Source organism: Lathamus discolor, chromosome 3, assembly GCF_037157495.1.
Source record: "Lathamus discolor isolate bLatDis1 chromosome 3, bLatDis1.hap1, whole genome shotgun sequence".
Taxonomy (NCBI): Eukaryota; Metazoa; Chordata; class Aves; order Psittaciformes; family Psittacidae; genus Lathamus; species Lathamus discolor.
In genome coordinates, this window is record NC_088886.1 from 121,778,240 (window position 1) to 121,798,144 (window position 19,905).

The 19,905-nt window shown below is 46.6% G+C and overlaps 1 protein-coding gene across 1 annotated transcript in view; it reads left to right on the plus strand.

Annotated features, from left to right (window-relative positions):
• Window positions 1-19,905, plus strand: part of SLC12A8 (solute carrier family 12 member 8) — a 53,780-nt gene that overhangs the window by 14,466 nt on the left and 19,409 nt on the right. Inside the window, exon 6 of the mRNA XM_065671388.1 lies at window positions 13,342-13,455. Coding sequence (XP_065527460.1) covers window positions 13,342-13,455 — 114 coding nt within the window. The remainder of the gene's footprint in view (window positions 1-13,341; window positions 13,456-19,905) is intronic.

The window sequence follows — 19,905 nt, forward strand, 5'->3', positions numbered from 1 at the left end:
TCTCTGCTAATTTTTGTGTAGGGTGACTCCCAAATACTCCCTTTCAATTAGGCGCCTGCTTTCCTGTTTGGCAGTGGCTCTCAGGTGCCCTGTTACAGCAGAGCTGCTGTGGAGTGCATGGAGGGAGCTGAATGCTGGGAGGAGGGCTGGTGTTAATTTGGTGGTGCTTTGTTGGAGAGATGAAAGGAATTGCAACATGAGCAGAAGGGGCCCATCAGCAGCCTCTTAAATGCCTGGTGGGAAAAAGACATAAATTATTTTGTTGGGAATTCAATAATTGGGTCCCTTTGGGCTAGGACCCCCCTTGTCCTGCAGCACATACCATGTGGCTGGGGCAAGCGTGGAGCCTGGCTGCATGGGGCTGAGCCTCTTTCCTCCAGGCTGGGAAAATTGGGTAATTTGTTTCTCAGGGATGCAGGGAGGTTTGAAAGGCACGTTGCTGTCAGGATGCTTCTGCTTGGGATTATTTTCCATGCAAACCACATCCTTCATGTCACCAGCTTGGGGTTTAGCTTCCCGAGGATGCTCACACAGAGCCCAGAAAACTCATTTACCAATTTAGCGCCCTCACTTCTTCCTCTGAGGGTGAGTCCTTTGGAGGATTCACCCTCCTTGGCAACCCAGGGGACCTGATGCTCTCCCGTAGGTACCCCTGGTGAGGAGCTGTGGGAGATGGGCTTCACCTGGGGCTGCTCCTGCAGACAGGGAACCTGCAGTTGGTAAGGTGATCTATGTATATAAACACTGGTGATGTAAAGATCCCTCCAACAGTGCCTTGAGGGCTTTGATGGATTGATTTAGTTAAATGTATTCCCACACATTTAACATGAAACTGATCAAAGCATCCTAATCAGGGGCTTTTGCTTGGCTCTGGGTTGTTTTATTTTTGGGCGCAAGGGGTGTGCCCCAATTTCATAGGAGAGGGTGCAGGAAGGATGTGTGTGTCAGAAGATGATCTGTAGCTAATCCCAGAGGCTTTATCCAGGCTGATTGCTGGCTTCCTGGCCTGAGACACATCTGGAAACTGGCATTAAATTCCAAGTAGAAATCACCGAGTGAGCAGCAGTATAAAAAAAATCCCACTTTGCTACCGAACAAGGTAGACACCGTGGTGAATAAAAGCAGAGAGCTGCTAATGCGGTCTTTATTTATTAAAAAACACAGGGTTGCTTTCCCCAGGTTTTTCCAATTATAGTGCATTGAATGGCCCTGACATCACTCTTGAGCCAGGGCCAGCCTATTCAACAGTCTGGCGAAGACATTTATTAACTGGTTACCTGCCAATTGTCTGGGCTAGTTGCTGCAGGACAGATGTGTTTTGAAAAGTGATAACATTGTTAGGGGCCTTATTTAGATAGTGAGAGGAAAGCTGCACCACTCTGCCCAGGCGCTCTAAAGTAGGCATTTAAAGTGGTTTATTAAAAAATAAATAATAATTGGGTTGAGCTATAACTTTCCTATGTAGTTCCCCTCTGCTGCCCTGTTTATAGGTAGGTTTTCATGGTGTTTCCTCTTTGGAGGACAGCTGGTAGTAGGACTTTGTTGAGGAGCAGTGATCTTGCCTGTTGGCAGATGCTCAGGGTGTCAGTACAGCTGCTGCTCATCAGGGCCTGGGGCTGGCATCCCTGTGCTCAGCTCCACTGAGGCCAGGCAGGATGTCTGAGCCCACTGCCCTGAAGCATCTCCCAGGAGGTGAGTAAGGAGGAGGGGAGGACAGCTCAGGGCCTGCAGGTTCCTGCCCCCTTGCAGTTTCTGGGCTGTGCTGTGGATGCCGTTTGCATTTAACCTGCTCTTAAAAACGTGCAGTGATAGATTCTCCACTATGTCCCTGGGGATTCTGCTCCAGTTGCTCTATCTCTGTCTAACCCCTCCCTGCAGCCAAAGCCTTTGGGTCTCTTGAACATTTGGGGACCAGCTGATATCTTTCTGCATTAAACCCTCTTCTTGGAAGACTTCTTGTGCTCCTCCTCAGTCTTCTCCAGGCTGTGCTGTCTCACCAGCCACATGGGGCACAGGAGCGAGCTGCCCTCAGCCACGTGCTGCTGAGGATGAGGAGGGTCCTGGCCTCATGTGACACCCTGAAGCATGCTACTGCACAGTGCTGTCAGGACTGGGCCAGGCTGGGTCCATCCCTGGAGCAGGAGAGGGTTTGCTGAGGTTGTCGCAGGTTTAAACTTGCTCAGTAGGTAACACTGCTCCTCATCTATACAGAAGATTTTGTACCTTTAATTTCTTTGCTGTTTCCCTGCGAGGCAATGCTAAACTCCTCTTCCTAGAGCTTGTAAGTAAACCCTGAAATTCCTCGCTCACTTCGTCACCTGCTAGATGCTGCCTTCACATGGGTTTTCCCCACCTGCTCCACCCATAAAACCTCCCAGCAGCAACTTGTTTAATGCTAGAGACCTAATAAAACCAGCTGGCTTGAAGAAGAGATATATAATCCCATAATCTCTCCATCTCATCCATTGCTGTGTTTAAATGGGATAGCTTTATTTAATTGCATTGATTTTTTTTCTCTCTTTTTTCTTTCTGGTGCCACTACATAAGTCTTTTCAAATGATGGCGATATTTTGCCTCTTTTTTTCATTCCACCAGTGTTTAATTCTAGCCACAGTTCAGCTGTGCCCTGAATCATCTTTCCTTATTTAGGGATTTAGTTTATGAAGATAATTTCTAGATATTAGATTCTTTCTCCAGCCAATTCACTTCTAGTTTGCATTCCTCTACTAGGCTAAGAACTTTGTGTGGGACATGGCTCCTTATCTACTGCTCATCCTCTTCTCTGCTGACTTGTGTGAACAATTTTTGGCCTTTTTTGGCTGTGGGTAAGAGATTTTTAGCCTCATCATACCTTCATTGGCCTGAATGATGGCCCAGTGGTTCTTGCTGGTTTTCTTTTCTACTCCAAGGGAAATGCATTCACTGAAAAATGTGATTTTGGTAGGGAAAATGTGTTCTCTGATTTCAACTGAATTCAAGTAATAGTTTCAAACAACAACAACAACAACAGAATCCTTTCAAGTCACAACATTTCGCTCAACCTTTCCAAAATCAAACACTGATTTTCAGTTTGATTTGCAGTCTGAGACTAGACTTAAAGATGTAGCTTTATGTGTTATATAGAGGACAATGAAAACCTCCCAAAAGTAAAATCAAACTATTGCTTTGGACACAGAATCAAAAGATTAACAGACAGAATAGTTTTCTTTTGAAATACCATTGTCATCTGGATAATATATCCATAACTTGGAAGTACGGGATGCTCTCGTCACATATGGCAGAAGACTCTGTAGAACATGGTAGGGTCTGATGCATTATGTCACATTTTGGTTAACTCATTTCTTTTGAAAGATGGGATTTGATCCACGTGGACTGGACTTTGTCCCAAGCAGTACACGGCGTAGCCTGAGTTAGAAAGGAGGTCACCCCAAGGTGTCCAGAGGATGTGTGTCATTGCTGCTGCCATTTAACTGCCATTCATTTTCCTCCAATTGTTGTGACTTGACTCAGCCTAAATTCTGGTTAATCAGGGCTGGGGTTTTCATCAGAGAAGTTCTGCAGAGCCTCCCACAACACCAGGGACTCTGGACATGACTTCCAAGAAATACCACTCTGTAATGAATAATAATATCCCATTGATGCAAACTGTATTCCTAGAAAAGGGTGAAGGAAAGGACGTTTTACTTCTCATCCTCTTTGTAATGAATAAACCGTTTCTGCTGGCTGGTTTGGATACTGCTGAACAAACCAGGTAGTGGATACGACATCAAAAAATGAAAGAGTAATGGAAGGATTTTATATATTATGGCAAGCCTGGTACTTAGATAATATAAAACATAAGTAGACTTCGTAAAGTTGGAATACCCGTGTTAAAATGTCTTCCTTTTTTTCTCCTAACCAAAATCTCAGATTTTCCACCTGCAGAAAACATCAATTTTTTGGGGTTTGTTTTTTTTTTTCCCCAAGAATAATTAAACCCCACCAACCTGTAGAGACAGAATGAGTGCGAAACAGCTCCACGAGCTACTTCCACAGGCACATTCCTAAGTTTTCCTTTACTTAAGCAGTGCTGAGGCACTGGGCTTCCATGATGAGGAGCTGCCTGTGTCAGCACTTTCGGGCTCTGCGTACTCCCATTGGCTTTGCACTTCTCCATCCTGTCAAGAAGCTGAGGTGGAGATAACACATGCACATGGGGAAATGGGCAGAAATCAGTGTTTCCTCCCAGCAAGTCTGGTCCCACAGGAGATATGATGTGGCTGGGGAGAGCTCGGGGCGAGCATAGATCTGAGAGAGGTGATGGTATCCTGTGAGTGAAAAGTGCCCCTTTAGCTAAATACGAATGTCAGAGACGTTCATATAAGCAGCTCCCTTTGTTTATTCTGCCTTTTGTGCTATTTTTAGCTGTTGGCCAGCATCCTTTATTGGAGGACCATTGGCTTTAGGAAGAGGAGGATGCTTGTGACCTGATGGCTCTCATGGTTGGAGTGCTCCATGAGGAAAATCAGGGATGGACTATGAGTGCATTTACTGAGGGTGCATTTACCAGACAAGGAGGATGTGAATACTTGGGTTTGTCACATACGCAAAGGACTGATGGTCGCTGAGTGGGTTTTTTTCAGGTTTCTTCAAACAGATCACTCCCCAGTGCTTCTGCTCTAGGCTTTCCTGCTCACTTGGGGTTTTCAGTGCACAAATCCCATGCTCCTCCATGCCTTCCAAAACACGGCAAACCATTGCACTGGCTGGCGTTAAACCTCTTCCCAAGTCAGTCTGCAGCGTGCACTGCCAAAACCCTGAGCAACTGGAGAAGAGGTGGCCAGCTGCCTTGAGAGGCTTTGGAGAAGAGCAAGACAGGAAAGCTGTGAGTCCTTCCCCTCGACAGCGCTGTCAGTGTGACACGCTTGATAATGTGTCAGCTCAGCTGAGAAATATTTATGCATGGGGTGATTCCCTGCCCTACAGCAAGGTTGCTGGCAGCCGCTGGTGCAATGCCTGTCTCCATGCCGGTGCTCTAAGTGTGATCTAAACACCCTGTTCTCTTCCGCACCGCTGGTGGCTGGGACTGGCAGGTGCGGTGGAAGGTGTTTTTTTGGGAGAGGGTTAATGGTGGGATCCCTCGGAGCCCATGGCAGCAGGAAGCCGTATTGTGTGTTGACTTTAAACAGGAGGTTTGGGAGATCAGCTCTGGAGCAGAAAACAGGGACTTGGGAGGAACAAACACTCGCTGCTTCAGAAGGGCGGCGATTTCCTTTTGGGTAAACACGTCATTAATCTCAGGGAGCACATTCTTTTCCATCAAAAGATAAGGGATTCCAGTTGCCTTTCACAGGGCTTGGCCTTTTTAGATTGTTTTAACTGTGGCTTTCACTCCTTCAATTACAGACTTTACATAATCTCTCATTTTGGGTTTGCCAGGCTTATGGGTGCAGAGAATGTCTTGGGCAAGGGAACTTCTTTCCTTCTTTCTTTAAAATTGCTCTGGTCCCTTTCTCCCTACCCCCTTACCATTTTTCCCCCCACTAAAACCTGTCTGGTTTTTGCTACTTGCAGCTCTGATGAATTTGAAATGTGTGCTGTTTGTCCTGACTTATGAAACCATCTCACTAGGGCTAGTGATACAGTAGGAGCTTATTTGTTTGCCGTAAGTGGAAAAAGAGCAGTGGTCTCCTCTCCCTGCCCCAGGCTGCCTGTTGCTGCTCAGCTTTGGCTTGGCATTTCTGAGGATACCACTTGCTATGGCCAGCAAGGCATGGTGAGGTGCTGGCCAAGGCACCCAGCGCTTAATGTTCAGCTGGCACCACCCTGCCATGTGGGGAAACAGCAGCAGCCGAGCTGCTGCTTTCACTCCTGCTGCCTGTGGCTTAGGGTCTGTGATTGCTCTGAGCTGTTTTGCTTGTAAGTGTGTTTAACTGGGATTTAGGGATGAAATTACAGAGGGAATGTAGTCCCTTCCTGTTCTCACCTCCTCTTCTTCCCAGTACTTTGTGTTTAGGGCTGCCTGCAGTGGCATGGGTTGGGGTGGGGTAGAGCAGGAGGTGGGAAGCTCCTGCATTACCCATCTGTCAGTGCCCTGACAGCTTAAGCAGATGCTCTGCCATCTTTCTGCACTGATCCATCAGTGTGGCCACGTTCTATCAGCGTAATTGCCCTTTTGTCACTGCATAATCATTGACCTGCATGCATTTAACCCAGACATTTCTCTCTGAGTTTTCCTTTGCCTAGTTTAAGACTCCCAAAGCAGAAATACTGAGGCTGTGGGAGCTGTCAGTAGGTAGGATGTGGCCTGGAGGACAGAGGCAAACCCAAGGAGTAAAGTCATTTGTGACATAAAGAGGGTGAATCTGTAAGGTCAGGTGTCAGAAGTCTTGTGTTTGCTCTTCTCTATCTGGGCTGGGCCGCACATACCCCATCTCCAGCTATGGAGTTGTGCTGCTGCCCACAAGTCCGTCATGCAGCAGACGGGCTCCTGGCTCATATGAAATGTGTGCTGATCTGTGCTGACTCACATGGCACATGTGTTGCATGGGAGCTGCAGGAAAGGACAACCAGGTTTGGTGAATGTGGTCCCCTTGGTAGATGAGTCCAGTGGTAAGTGTCATGAAACAGACATTGATCTCTCCAGTTTCCTCCATTTTCCTCCATCTCTGCGCCCCTGCTCCCCTGCAGCTCTTCTCTTTTCCTTCTGTTTCTTCGCACTCTTCCAGCCAAAACTTGTATATCCAAAGGTGAAACAGGAGATGTCCTGGAAAAAGTTAAAGCATTTTTGTGTCTCCATACAGGTTCGGCAAAGGTCATGTTTATTCTCTGTGCCTGCCAGTGCAGCTCTGCCTCTTAACATGCTTTGTTTTCATGACTCACCAGTTCCCTGTCTCCGAGAAGACTGGGACTTTCTGGTGAAAGCCTGTTTATTCGTCTCACAGCAAGCTGAGCAGTGGACTGGTGGCACGGAAAACCCACCATACTGTCTTCTAGCCACCTCCAGCCCTGCTTCTCGTCACTCTCTTCCTTCCCAACCTTTCCACGTTTTTATCACAGATCTCTGCCTCCACCTGCCCTATACCAGGTTGGCAGCAGTGGGGCAGCACCTGGGAACAGCAGTGGTAGTGTTGGACCTGCCTGGGAAAAAATGCGGGTAGGACCTCAGGAGCTGGATCTGGGAGGGTGTAAGGGCCTGCCTGCAGAAGTAGCCCGGCCTTGGAAGCGCGTTGGAAATGTGATTGTTAATGTCAGTGTTAAACAAGCCCAACACAGGAAGCCAAGCGTGTGCACGGAGGGATGCAGAGGCACGGGGCTTGTGACTGCGCTGCTTTGATTGATTTTTTCATTCTATTGGGAAAGGTGATTCAAGGGTTATTCATGACCCTGGTGCCCTTTTCACGCCTCTTTGGTGATGCCAATTTGCTGGAGAGGTGCACTGGTTTTGGTGACTTTCACTGACTGTGTTGCATGGTATTGCTGGGCTGTGGTTGTGGTCAGCTGGACCCACATCGTTCTCTGGCATGTGTGAGTAGCCCCTTCTGCAGAGGCATCTGGAGCATAGCTGTGTCAGTGCAGAGCAGCTTTCAGAGCTGTTATGTCAGAGGACCCTGTGCTGCTTGTTACCTCAAATTAGATTTCAGCATTTGCATAGTGTGTGGGGAGCACAAAGATAAAAAGATCGTAGGGTCTGTACAACATTCATGGCTTTGCTTCCAGATCTTCATCTTACTGTAGAGGTGTGTGTTCAGGTGAGATAGCAGCTGTGGGACCAGGCTGTGAGGGCCATTCCAGTTTCCTCTGCACTGGTGTGTCCAGGTGTCTCTAGCAGCTGCGCCAGGACCCTGCTCTGAATATGCTCTTGGACTGGTGTCCAAATGGGATGACTGGATTTTGGAGCTTATGCCAGGAGGGTTTAGAGGTGGAAGAAGAAATGGTAAAGAGAGAGATAATTATGCCAGCAATATATAATTGCTCTTTGGCTCTCCACGTCTTACATCACACAGGATCCTGAAAATGCTGGGGTCAGACCTGGGAAATGTGCTGCAAGACAAACACTTCCAGCTGTTCCTCTGAAAGCAAGTCTCAGCAAGCACCTTCTAGGCAGGAATGTGTGGCCTTACTTATCTAGGAAAAGGAAAAAATCTCACCATTTTAAGCCTTCAGCATTCACCTTCATAATTAAAATCTCTAATCACAAGCAGAGAGCAATACGTGACCGTCTTCAGGGAGCTGTTTCTTAAGGTGGTTTTCCATTTTTGCATTATTTAGCCCCTGCCTCGGTGCCAGGGTTTACTTAACCTTAAGCTTGTGAACAGGCTTATTGAATTTGGCCAAGACTTGACTAATCTGTAATGAGCTCCAGGTTGCCTGGAACTTGGCAGCACCATCATCCTCTGTGCTGTTGCATAATGGCCTGACCCCGCATAACCACGGCTTCGCCTCATGCCCCTTCTTCAACCTCCTTGAGCCTGCTCTGAAACCCTGGGCTCCATGGAGGAGCCACCCTGGAAAGGGTGTCCTGAGTGCTGAAAACCTCCTCAGCTGCTTTCATCCTCTTCCATGGGGTGAGAGGCGGCAGAAAGTGCAAGAAAACCTCAAAGATGGAAACCAGCTGGGGTGAATGGGGGATGCAGTGGTGGCAACCAGGTGAAGGCCAGTACCTCCTCCCAAGCACCTGTGGTGGCTGGGGATGTGAGAATCCTGGCCACCCTCCTTCTCCTCCTCTCCCTCCACCTGCATCAGGCTGATCTGCAGCCCCTTGGTGACCCCTGTGCTTGTGAATGGAGGATGCTCATCCCGGAAGCTCTTCCATTTGAAACTTGCTAGGTGTTTTTTATTGTTAATTTCATCATTTTAATAAGGGCAACTGAAAGGACTCATTTTGTCAGAAATCACAGGAATAATTCAGATGATAAGTCAATTTTCTCCCTCTTGTTTATTTACTTCAACTCCACCACTTGAGAAACCCATTATTTGCCTGCTCTTTATTGAGTATCCAATGATGGAAATAAATTGATACCATCTTTACTGTGCATTTCCCAAAAGGTTGGTATGACACAGAGAAGGAACTGGTTTATTTTCCTTCTAGCATGAACCTGGGAAGACTGTTTTATAGCCCTTCAGCTCCAGCCCTCTGCAAGCCAGCCGAGAGCAGGATCATTAAAGGCAGGATATAGAGGCTGTGGGCTTGCACATGTATTAATTGGGAGCAAAGTTTGTCAGACAAACACTTTGTAATGAGCGAGGAGGAAGGCATCTGGCCTGGATCTCAGGTACCCAGCAGTAAGCTGGAGGTAAAAATCCTCTTGCAAAAAATAAGAAGAATTAAAAAAATTAATAAAATGATCTTGCCTTGTTTGGAGATCAGAGTGCCAAATATAGACCCTATCGCATTTCCTTCCCTCCTCCTTCCGAAGCTCGTCCTTTTGAAGTGCACTTTCAATGGGATGTGGATAATTGACTCTGTGAACAACTGGCCGACTGCTCTGTTGGTTTAACCGATTGGTCTCAGTTGCTGATTCCTGTTTTGTTTTGGATGATTTTCAGCTCAATTGCCCCGTCAGCTACAATTAGTCCCACTAATATGACAGCTGGAAGGTCACAGATGAGTCGCTCTTGTCACAGGCATAGGGGCAGCCAGGAGATACTCGGAGCGTGGTGTTCTCAGCTCCATGGTCGTGTGCCGATAGCTTGCTTAAATCAGTGGCAGTTGCAAATCCTGGTGTAAAACGGATCAAAAGGGATGTGAGATTTGCTTCTCACACAGGTAGGGTGACTGACTGAGGAGTAAGGTTGCAACAGCTTTCGGATGGTTGCAAGTAACTTTTGGATGATTTTTTCTTTAATGAGACAAGAAAGCTCCTGGTTCTGTATAAAGGGAAAGGTGGAGTGCCTGGGCTTCCTCTCGCACACCAGAGCAGCAAGGAAAGGAAGCAGAAGTGGGATAGAGTTGTAGGTACATCCTGTGGCTCTTTCAACAAATCCACACTGTTGTTTTCTGTGGTTCCCGTGATATCTGCCGTTGTTTCGGGCTTTGTTTCTTCTACCCACAATTTACATTTGGGTGACTAAAGTGGGAAAGGCAGCAGCAGACAAATGGATGGAGGACAAGGGATCGTTTGGCTTCTTAAGATTAATAGGGAGGTGCATGGAGGTGCAGCTTAGATGTTGGACTCTTGGGTCTCACGTTCTCTCTTTTGCCATGGTATGGCCGAAATGATATCACAGAAAATGTAGTCTGGTTGTATACTTGGCCTTTTGTATAAGAAAGGAGACTTGAGGTACCCAAAGTGCCTAGGTCAGCCCATTGCTGAATTTATATAGTCCCAAAAGCCAGTTGGAATGCCAGAGTTGGTGATGGTTCACTTGTGAAGCAAGATGGCGTGCCTGAGGAGGTTTGCAAGGGTCTGGTATGGTTATTTGGTACTTCCTTTAACTGCTGGGGTGATGGAAAAGAGAATATGCAGATTCAATTTGCAGGTGACTCCCAGCTGGCAAGGGCTCGCAGCAGCCTCACTGAGGAGACTTCCAGATGACCTCACACAAGCTGAGGAAGGTGGTGTGAAAAGGGTGATTTGTGGGCTGATGAAGACAAAGTCCTACAGCCTGGCAGAAACCATCAACTATACCAGTGCAGGATGGGACTCTTTCCAGTAGGTGAAAAGATGATGTCAAAAAATGCAAGTAGCTTATGGATCAGGCAAGAAATAGCATCATGAACTTCAGACAGGGTGATTTGGGTTAGACATGTAGGGGAAACTGAAATGATAGAGACGGGGAAAATGTGAGAGTAAACCATCAAGAGAGGCTAGAGTCCACTTCACAGGAGACTTAAGAATTGGTGGGGCAAACATTTGTCAAGGGTGACATAGATATACTTGTTCCAGCTGCTACAGAGCACAGGTTGGAGAAGGTCCACAGATCTCCTTGGGGTGAGATGAGTATTCTGCCCACTCCTTTTGTTTCATTAATGAAACATGAACATTTCTGTGAGGAGCACATACTTTCTGAAAAGACTCCTGGCCAGGCACCAAACTTCTCCTCAAGCAGCTTGGTGGGAGGCTTTCCAGGCAGCCCATGTGCTGTGCCATTGTGTGCATGAATTCCAGCTAAAGGAGCTCAGGTCTGGTCTAACGGGAGGATATAGCCTAAACGGATCTCCCCTTTATTTCTCCAGAAGCTGTGCTTTCTGTGGACACCTGTGAGGACCAGAGATCAGTGTGCTGCACTGAGCTTATTCCCTTTAAATCTCGTGTGGGACTTGTTCCTAATGAAGATTTAAGTTGGGGCTGTTCAGCCTGGAGAAGAGAAGGCTGCGTGGAGACCTCATAGCAGCCTTCCAGTATCTGAAGGGGGCCTATAGGGATGCTGGGGAGGGACTCTTTGTCAGGGACTGTAGTGACAGGACAAGGGGTAATGGGTTCAAACTTAAACAGGGGAAGTTTAGATTGGATATAAGGAGGAAATTCTTTCCTGTTAGGGTGGTGAGGCACTGGGATGGGTTGCCCAGGGAGGTTGTGAATGCTCCATCCCTGGTGGTGTTCAAGGCCAGGCTGGACGTAGCCTTGGGTGACATGGTTTAGTGTGAGGTGTCCCTGCCCATGGCAGGAGGGTTGGAACTGGATGATCTTAAGGTCCTTTCCAACTGCAACTGTTCTATGATTCTATGAAGATAGCTGGTGCTTTTATAAAGCCTAGCAGCAGGAGACCTCTTCTATCAGTGTGTTTCCATCCATGTTTGGGCAACACAATGAATGCAGATGTAGTAGGAAACTTTTGATTATCTATAGGTTTTTTTTTCTGTGGCAACTTCAAAGCTCTGTGGTTAGTCATATTCTGAGACTTTAAATGGATATGTCTTGCGTTCAGAGCTGTGATTTAGTTTTCCGGTTTAATCTATTGTCCAAACATCATTAATGTTGTCTTTGAGGCATGGGACAGCTTTGATGGAGTCTTTTTTTAATTTCTGGCCATCACCCTGTGCAGCCATAAACAACATCCTGCCTGCAAATGAGAAAATTCAAGTTATTGCAGTCACATGTCTTGTGGAAATAGACTGGAGTGGCAGGAGAGAAAAATGAACTGACTTTGCTCACCTTCCACCCCCAGCTGGCATGAGCATTTGAATTACTGACAGGCAGGAGATGTTTCCACAGATTGAGATACACCGTTAAAAAGCAGAGTCATCTGTTGAAAATGAAATAATTATTTTCACAGATGTATCATGAATTCCTTAATTCCTGCTTTTATGAGTTACCTTTTCTGCCTAAAAGCATCTCTACCCATTCCTGATTAATGCCCAGTTAGCAGGTCAGGTGCTGGCTCAGCTACTCCTAACAAATTGAGGTTTGTGGAAGAATTTGGCTTGTCTTTCTAGCGTGAAGTGAGGGATCAGGATCCTCCATTGCATACCCAGTAAACCAGTTTCAAGATGTTGATAGCCTACACATTGCTTTCCCCATCTTCTGTAAAACTTTTTGTTTGGAAAGTAAAGCTTGTGTGTGTATGTGACGTTGGAGACACCTGGTAGAAGCTGGTCCAAGGTCTTGGCATTTACTCCTTGTTGTGCCATGACAAACGTTTGCCAGAGATTTGGGAGGGGATGCACAGCCCCATGTTGAATCGAGTCCTGCTTTGGGGGTAATAATGCAGCAACAAGAGAGCAATATTGGGAAAGTAAGTGCACAACATGGCAGTGGGAAGTTTATAGCACCTTATTCCTTCTTCATTGGGAAACCCATCTTGTTGGGGAGAGCCTGCCCTGCAACAAACTGGTGTTACTGACTCTGGCCTCATTGACAACCAGTGTGTAAGCTGGGTGTGTTGGTAGCAGCTTCACAGCATAGACCCATCTCAGGTCTTGTCTGTACAGGAGCTTGACTGGCAGAAACACAGGATTGGGGTATGGTGTGAGGGCTTGCCCAGGGATGCAGTTGTCTTATGGCTGCATAATTTTGCTCTGTTTGGAAAGAGGATTAAAGTGGCATGAATAAATGAGTATAAATACTAGCTGATCACCGCAATGGACAGGTTCTACAAGAAGCTGTCCTGCTTGCTTGCAGCCAGGACTGGGTGTGATCCATGTTCTGGCTTGGTGAGAGCTGCCCAGCCTGGTGGTGCCTCTTGAAGTGCTGGCCTGCACTGCTGCACCTTTCCATGGCATTTGCACCCTTGTAACCACACTGACCTCTTGTCTGCCTTCTCCCTCCACCAAAGAAGTTGACATTCATCCTCTCAGCCTGTCCCAGGAAACAGCCGCTGGTGTTGCATATGTGTAGAGGGTGGGTGGTTGCCAAGAGCAGGCTGGAGGATCTCCTGTGCTCCCTGTGGTCTCTCCTCTCACCCTGTGTGTCTTTGCAGAACATGGCTTCGTTGGCTACTCTGAAGAGCTTATGTTCAACAACACACTGCCAGACTACAGCCAGGGGGAGTCCTTCTTCACTGTTTTTGGAGTGTTTTTCCCAGCTGCCACAGGTATGGTTAAGTTTTATCATCCCCTCTTTCCCTCCATGGTCACACCTTGGAGATGAGCAGAAGCAAAGGCAAGGTGGGCGGGAGGTCCTTGGCCATAGCAGACTCATGTGGTTGGTAAAAAATGCTCAGGCTTTCCTCCAGCACCTCAAATTTTACCCAGTCTTGTTCTGTTCACTTGAATGTGCTCTTCTGTCTCTCTGTGGTCAGAAACTGCTGAACAACGCTATTGGTTGATGGAGTGGTATAAATCCTTCCCTTCCAAGCAAAAGGCTCAGGCACTGGTCTGAGCCAATGCTATCAGGCCACAAGGTATCACGCCTTTGTAAAAAGACTGATTTGTCTTGTTAGATAAGCCTTATGACTTGATTGCACCGGGAGGGTAGGAAGAGCACTGGAGGGCCTTCCTTACCACAGGCAGATGGCCAGGCTGGGCTGATGCCATTGCTCATGGTACTGACCCACCACTCTGCATAGTGTCACAGATGCATCTTTGCATGGTAGCAGAGCTCATGTTTATCATCTTAATTGAATACTTTCATATTATTCATTCCCTTAAATTACTGGGAAGATCCATGTCCACTTTCCAAAGCTGGCAATCTCCAGTGGGAATAAAATAACTATTAACTGAAGTTAATACCTTTTGTTGATGCTGTTTTTAAGCTATAAAAAGTACCAATTATAAGCAGTTTCCATAGCAATGAATCGTTGGATTACAGAATGAATTTTCAGAGGATTAGCTCTAAGCAACTCAGTGGAAGTTGTTCATAGAATTGTGGTACAGAGAGACAAAATAAAGGGTTTTGTGAAACAGATGGGACTGGAGGAAGGGACTGATGGCAGAAGTCGTCGTCAGGTGCACCCAGTGCAGGACTTCAGATTTTCCTTTGAAATCCTCTCTCCCAGCTTATGAGGCTGGCTATTGCCTCGCTGTAGACATCCTCCTGGAAGACTCACCTGCTTGAACTATTGGCACCATGGAGAAGTTGCTTTGTTCTTTCTACCTGGCCCAAGCGAGTCCCCCAGCCAAAGAAAGAGACCTTTCTCATGAGCGCTGCCTCTGATGCAGGAAAGCAGTTTTTTTCAGCTCCCTGGTTATAGAAGAATAGTTATGACAAAGCTGTGCAGAAAATTGCAATGATTAGCCATGTTAAATGGTTCTTCATCACTGCTAATGCTTGGCTGCTAGGAATAATGCCAAAGCTAATAGATATAATTTATTTAAAGCCCTGGCAGCCTGTTGCTTTGTTAGTTAGCAGTAGTAATACCAGTAGTAATGTTAAACATTCCCTGAAAATAAAGTTTGGGCTGATGTATAATTACTTTGGTTGCTACACAGCTTTTTCATGTGTTCTTTTTAATTGCTTGGTTATTTACAGGATTTAAGTTATTCCTTTGGATTAGCAGTGCCAGTGGTACCATATAACATTGCTATTGCTCTCATTACTGCTGTTTGCAGCACTGTGGAGTTCAGGAGCCTCATAAAACACAGGGTTGTGTTCAGTGCTCTATCTGGAAGACCTTGTGATGTGCTTAAGAAATATTTACGGTGGGCATCAAGACTTCTGTGCTGCAGATCACAGCTGGGGAGCCCAGTGAAATTTCAGCAGCTCTGGGAATAAAGCTCGCAGTTCCCAGGACTGAGGCAATGGGTGAGGGCTGGTTCCCCCATGTCCCACCTGACCCATGCTGGCTTAGCTTGCCTTCTTCTCCACTATGGGGGTGTGATGCTGGGGCTGAAGAAGGGACCTTGAGTTTCTCAATGTCCCGTATGCTGGAGCAGAGCTGCTTCCCACTGCATTGCAGGTGCTGCCTGGACGCAGCCCTAGCCCGCCAGCAGGACAGGCGGTCCATGAGATTGAAGATGACACTTCAGGGATAGGTTTGGCAGTGGAATTAATAGCAGGCTGGAGAGATGCTGTAGGATTGCCAGTGCCTCTGGTGCAGGGCAGGCAGCTTGATGCAGATCGTGAGCAAGCGGCTGTGTCAGACTCCATCAACTCCGCATGAAAGGGAGTGGCAGGGACATGTGAACATCACTCCCAGGTTATCACCTCCAGCCTGTGCTCCTGCTCCTGCCCAGCACCATTCCAAAGTGGTACCTATCTCTGCTGGAACCCCTGCAGTGACCCAGCTGGAGCACTGGAAGTGAAATCCTTTGTGTTAACAGAAATCTGGGGAGAGTTTCAGCAAAACAATGTTGTTTAGTTTTGAGGGGTTACTTTGAGCCAGTTTGGAACATTTCTTTGACCCCAAAAAACATTGTTTATCTTTAATAAATAAATGTTCTGTTTACTCTTCTTAATTTTTAGCATATGCTAGTTTACAATCTAAGATGCTGTTTTGATAACAAAGGTTTTTAAAAAAAATGTTTAGGAAATTGTGAAACAAGATGTTTGGGCCTTTTTGGTATGAAATGTTCCTCTTTGAAGTGAAACTGGTTTGATCTCTTTGGGATAAGCTCTTTCCTCTCCCTCTGAAATGGTTATCTGAATGCAATTGATCTAAGTTTGGTCTCTGGGATGTACTGAAAAGTGGGTTTAAGTTGCCCTTTTCCACTAGAAATAGCAGTGAAAGGGTAATTATGGAAGTACTGGCTAGTAGCTGTAAAAGCAAAGAGGGGCAGCCACTTCAGGAAAAGGGAGCAGGACCTGAGGGGAGACCCTTGATAGACTGAATGGGCAGGAGGAGCAGCTGCGTGTGCTTCAGCTGCAGGGGATGGGATGGTCGTGCCAGCCTTTCAAAGACCAGTAGCAACATGCTGCCTCTTATGAGCGTCCTCCTTGGATTGCTTTGCTCCAGGTCAGGTTGCTTTCTCTGTTTCTCTGTATTTTATTGGTACAACTCCAGTAACACAAGTGAAGTTATCCCAGTTTTATGGTTGAGCAGTAGTAAGCAGAGGCTGGTCTGTTTGCTTCCTGGGTAATAGCTGTTTAAGCCATTTCAGCTGGATATGCAGTGTAGTTGGCTTTATTCCCTCAAGTTTGTAATTTAATAATCAAGAAGCATTCCAAAACATACCTCTAGAGCTGGTTTAAATGGGAGTGAATGGGCATGGAAGACTTGTATGTGCTGTCTTCAATCAGGAAGACTAGCTTTTTGATGTGAACATAACCCCTATAGAGATTCCGTGCACTAACCAGATGTTTTCCTTTGTGTTTGTAAACACCTTCTTGATGCACATGCTTTGCTGCTGCGCTGTGATATGCAAACACCCAGCTGCCCATCTAACCAGGGCTCTGCATGGGGAAGCAGTCTTGGGAGCTGCCTGCCCATGTTCACCTCCTGGCAGCAGACATGCAGCTGTCAAAGCGCTTTTAAAATGAAGTTACACGTTGTTTCTGTTGTGCAGAGAATGTTTTTCTACTAAATCCCTGAGGTTTCCTGTCTAATGAAAGTAGTGTGTTGTCATGTGATACAAGAAAGTAAGATGATGTTTGAAGTGGTGTTAGTGGAAAATATCAGTGTACTGAAGCCAGTTCTGAAATAAACCATATTTGGCATTTGCAAAATGACAGCAAATGGATTTAGAAGTTTTGGGCTAAGCTATTAGATGATGTAAACTGGCACAACTCCATTGAAGTCAATGGAAAGCTGCCAGTTTACATCAGTGGAGAATGTGGCCCTTTAAAAAAATTAGCTACAATTCTCATCTAAGATTTTCCATTCTTCATGTCTTGGGTGAATTAAAAAAAGAAAACAAACACCAAACTTTTACATTGTATAGCATATTCACTGGAAAATGCATTGGGTGTCTGTAGGTAGTCACATCTACAGTTATAAACCATGGCTGGTGGAGTTAGAAGCCGGAGCTGGTGGTGATGGTTGTGCCTAATGTACAGTATAGGTGGTCCCCTTGTGTATGTATCCAGCCCCTGGATGATGCCCAGGACTGGATTATGTTGGGAATAGCAGCAATGTAGAGACTGCCTCAGCTATAATTTCCTGGCTGAGTTAACCGTTTTTTCATGCTTCCTTGTCCAGAAGCTTTGTCATTATCTGCTGCTGTCTGAGATAATAGACAGTGTGGAAAATCCAGCCTGCTATCTCATTGAAACAGAGAGGTGGGTGATTTTCTCTGTGGACAACCTGCAGATATGACTGCTTGAGTTCAGAATAGATTGGCCATTTCCCTAGGGACAGGTCTGTGTCTGGAGGAAGGAACGTCCCAACTTCTCTGTGTCATTGAATTTTATATGCAAGTGTAGGGTTTTTCTTCTGTTGAGTAGCTAGAGTCTCTGGAAAGGCTGTTTGTGGCTGCTCAAAAGTCAGACTGGTTCTTTGGCAGTCGGTGGCAGAGGCTATGGATGGCGAAGATTGCTTTGTTTTGTTTGAAAACTAACCAGGTTGTCCTTTCATTGAAAAGTGGGGTGGACAGTGTGCTGCTCACAAAAGGCTTTGTCAGTACTGCTCTTTGGCAGCTCTCATCTTGTCTGGAGAACTACTTTCTGGGAGGTGGTGGGCAGGTGGCTTTGGCATTGTCCATGCATCTGTACTATGAGATTGTCCATACTTTTGCACTGATCGGGTTAGAGACGAACTTGCAGCACAGAGAAGGTGGCTTTGGCCTGAGTGGCTGAGAAATCTGTGTTGGTTCCCTCTGTGGTGGTCTTGACCTTTGGCAGTGGAAGCCATGAGACTCTGGTGAGAGTCTCATCCTGGAGATGCTGACAGAAGCTAATGGTGTGCACTGGCCTGGGTCTGACCCCTAGCTGCTGCCAGGCAGGAGGTCAGGCACCGGTGTCAAGATCCTGTTTATGTGGGCTCTGGCAGGTCATCTGCTGGCTGCTCCTGAATACGTGTGGGTCTGTGGAGGGAGGCAGTGAGGTGGCCTGGGCTGCGCAGTCATCGCTGTGCTGATGACTCACATGTCTTTAGCTTTTTTCATACCCAGTCCAGCAAACCCCATTTTGGTGTTTCCCCAGTGCTTTGCTGAGGCAGGAGTTTGGATGAGGAAGAGGTGAGTCAAGCTCAAGCTGGAAGATTCAGAGGTGGTGCTAGATGTTTGGGAAACTTGGCCAAGAGGCACACGAGATTAATAGCAGTCCTGACAATAGTTTGCACCCTTTGAAAGAAGAATTCAGAGTATTCTTAGCTTTCTGCTTTGCCCTGAATTGCAAAGTAGCATGGCACCTAAGAGTGCTTCTGAGAGACTTCATGTAGCATGAGGTTTGTGACCATTTCCACCAACTTCTGCCTTCCTGACTTTTCTCACCTCCAGCTAAGCTTATTGCCTAGCTATTTAAAAGAAGCAGAGCTTGGAAGCTTCATCTGGGGAAAAACACACCAATTGACAGGCTTTTAGCAGGGCTGTTCAGAAGTACATCCATACAGTAGTCTTCCAGGAGAAAATTAAGGACTCATTTTGATTTGTAATGTTTTCGGTATGGTGTCAAGTATTTAAATCTGCTCTGAATCTGGAAGACAGCTCTTCCAGGAGCTGAGGAATGCCAGGGGCCCATGGGGACTGGCAAGTAGCTGTTGGGGCTCTGGCTCTGTGGTAGAGAGGAGGGCAGAAAAAGATGTCTGCTGAATGGAATGATCAAGGGGGGAAAGAAAAGAAGATCGAGTTAAAAATGTTAATAATGAATAAATAAAGACCTGGAGGCGTAGCCGATGTGTTTGGCAACATGTGCGTGCCTTGTGCTCATTAACTAGCTCTTCTCATGGCAGCACAGTGATGAGAGGAAGTGTTAAAATTCCCGTCAAGCAGACAGGGAGATGGAGCTGTAAAGATGCACAGCAATACCTGGGACAGAGCAGGGAGATGAGCCCCTGTTCCTCAATTAGCAACCCAGTTGTTGCTCCCTATTGTCAGTCTATCTGTAGCCATGGTCTGCAGGGAAGGCATCCATCTGGCTGGGCTGGGTTTGCCCCCTTTATTCTGGGATTTATCGCATGGCTCCTTTCTACCCTTTGTCAAGGGAGAAAACTCTTCCAAGCAGTAATCAATGAGCTTTAAAATGCAGTGGGGTGTTGCTGCTTTAGAGATGTCGTCGCTCAGATGTGCTGCCTGGGAGCCTTCATCAGTCTTGTGCCCTCTGAAAATGAGGGATGACTGCTGGACTTGGCAGCTGAGTGGCAGAACAACGTGCGGTCGGTTCCCTGCTGCCATGGCTGGCAGATGCTGCGAGTGCCATGGTGCTGGCGTCCTTCTTCTCATTGTTGTTCTGTGGTGATCTCACCCCGGCTCCCAGGGACCATCCCATGAGCACTGCTGGCTGGCACCTGGCCCGTGCGCCTTTATGAAGACGGTAGTCTGGCATCTGAGGGGTGGGATAGCAATGGGCAGAAGTTAATGTCTTAAAAAGATTCTTCTGTTCTGAATTCACATTGTCTGAATTCTCATCAGGATTCCAAATCACAGATTTTTATTTTATTTTATTTGATTTTTTTATTTATAGCAGATATCTGAAGGCTTCTAGGAAAAGTTTTCAGATAATGTGACAAGAA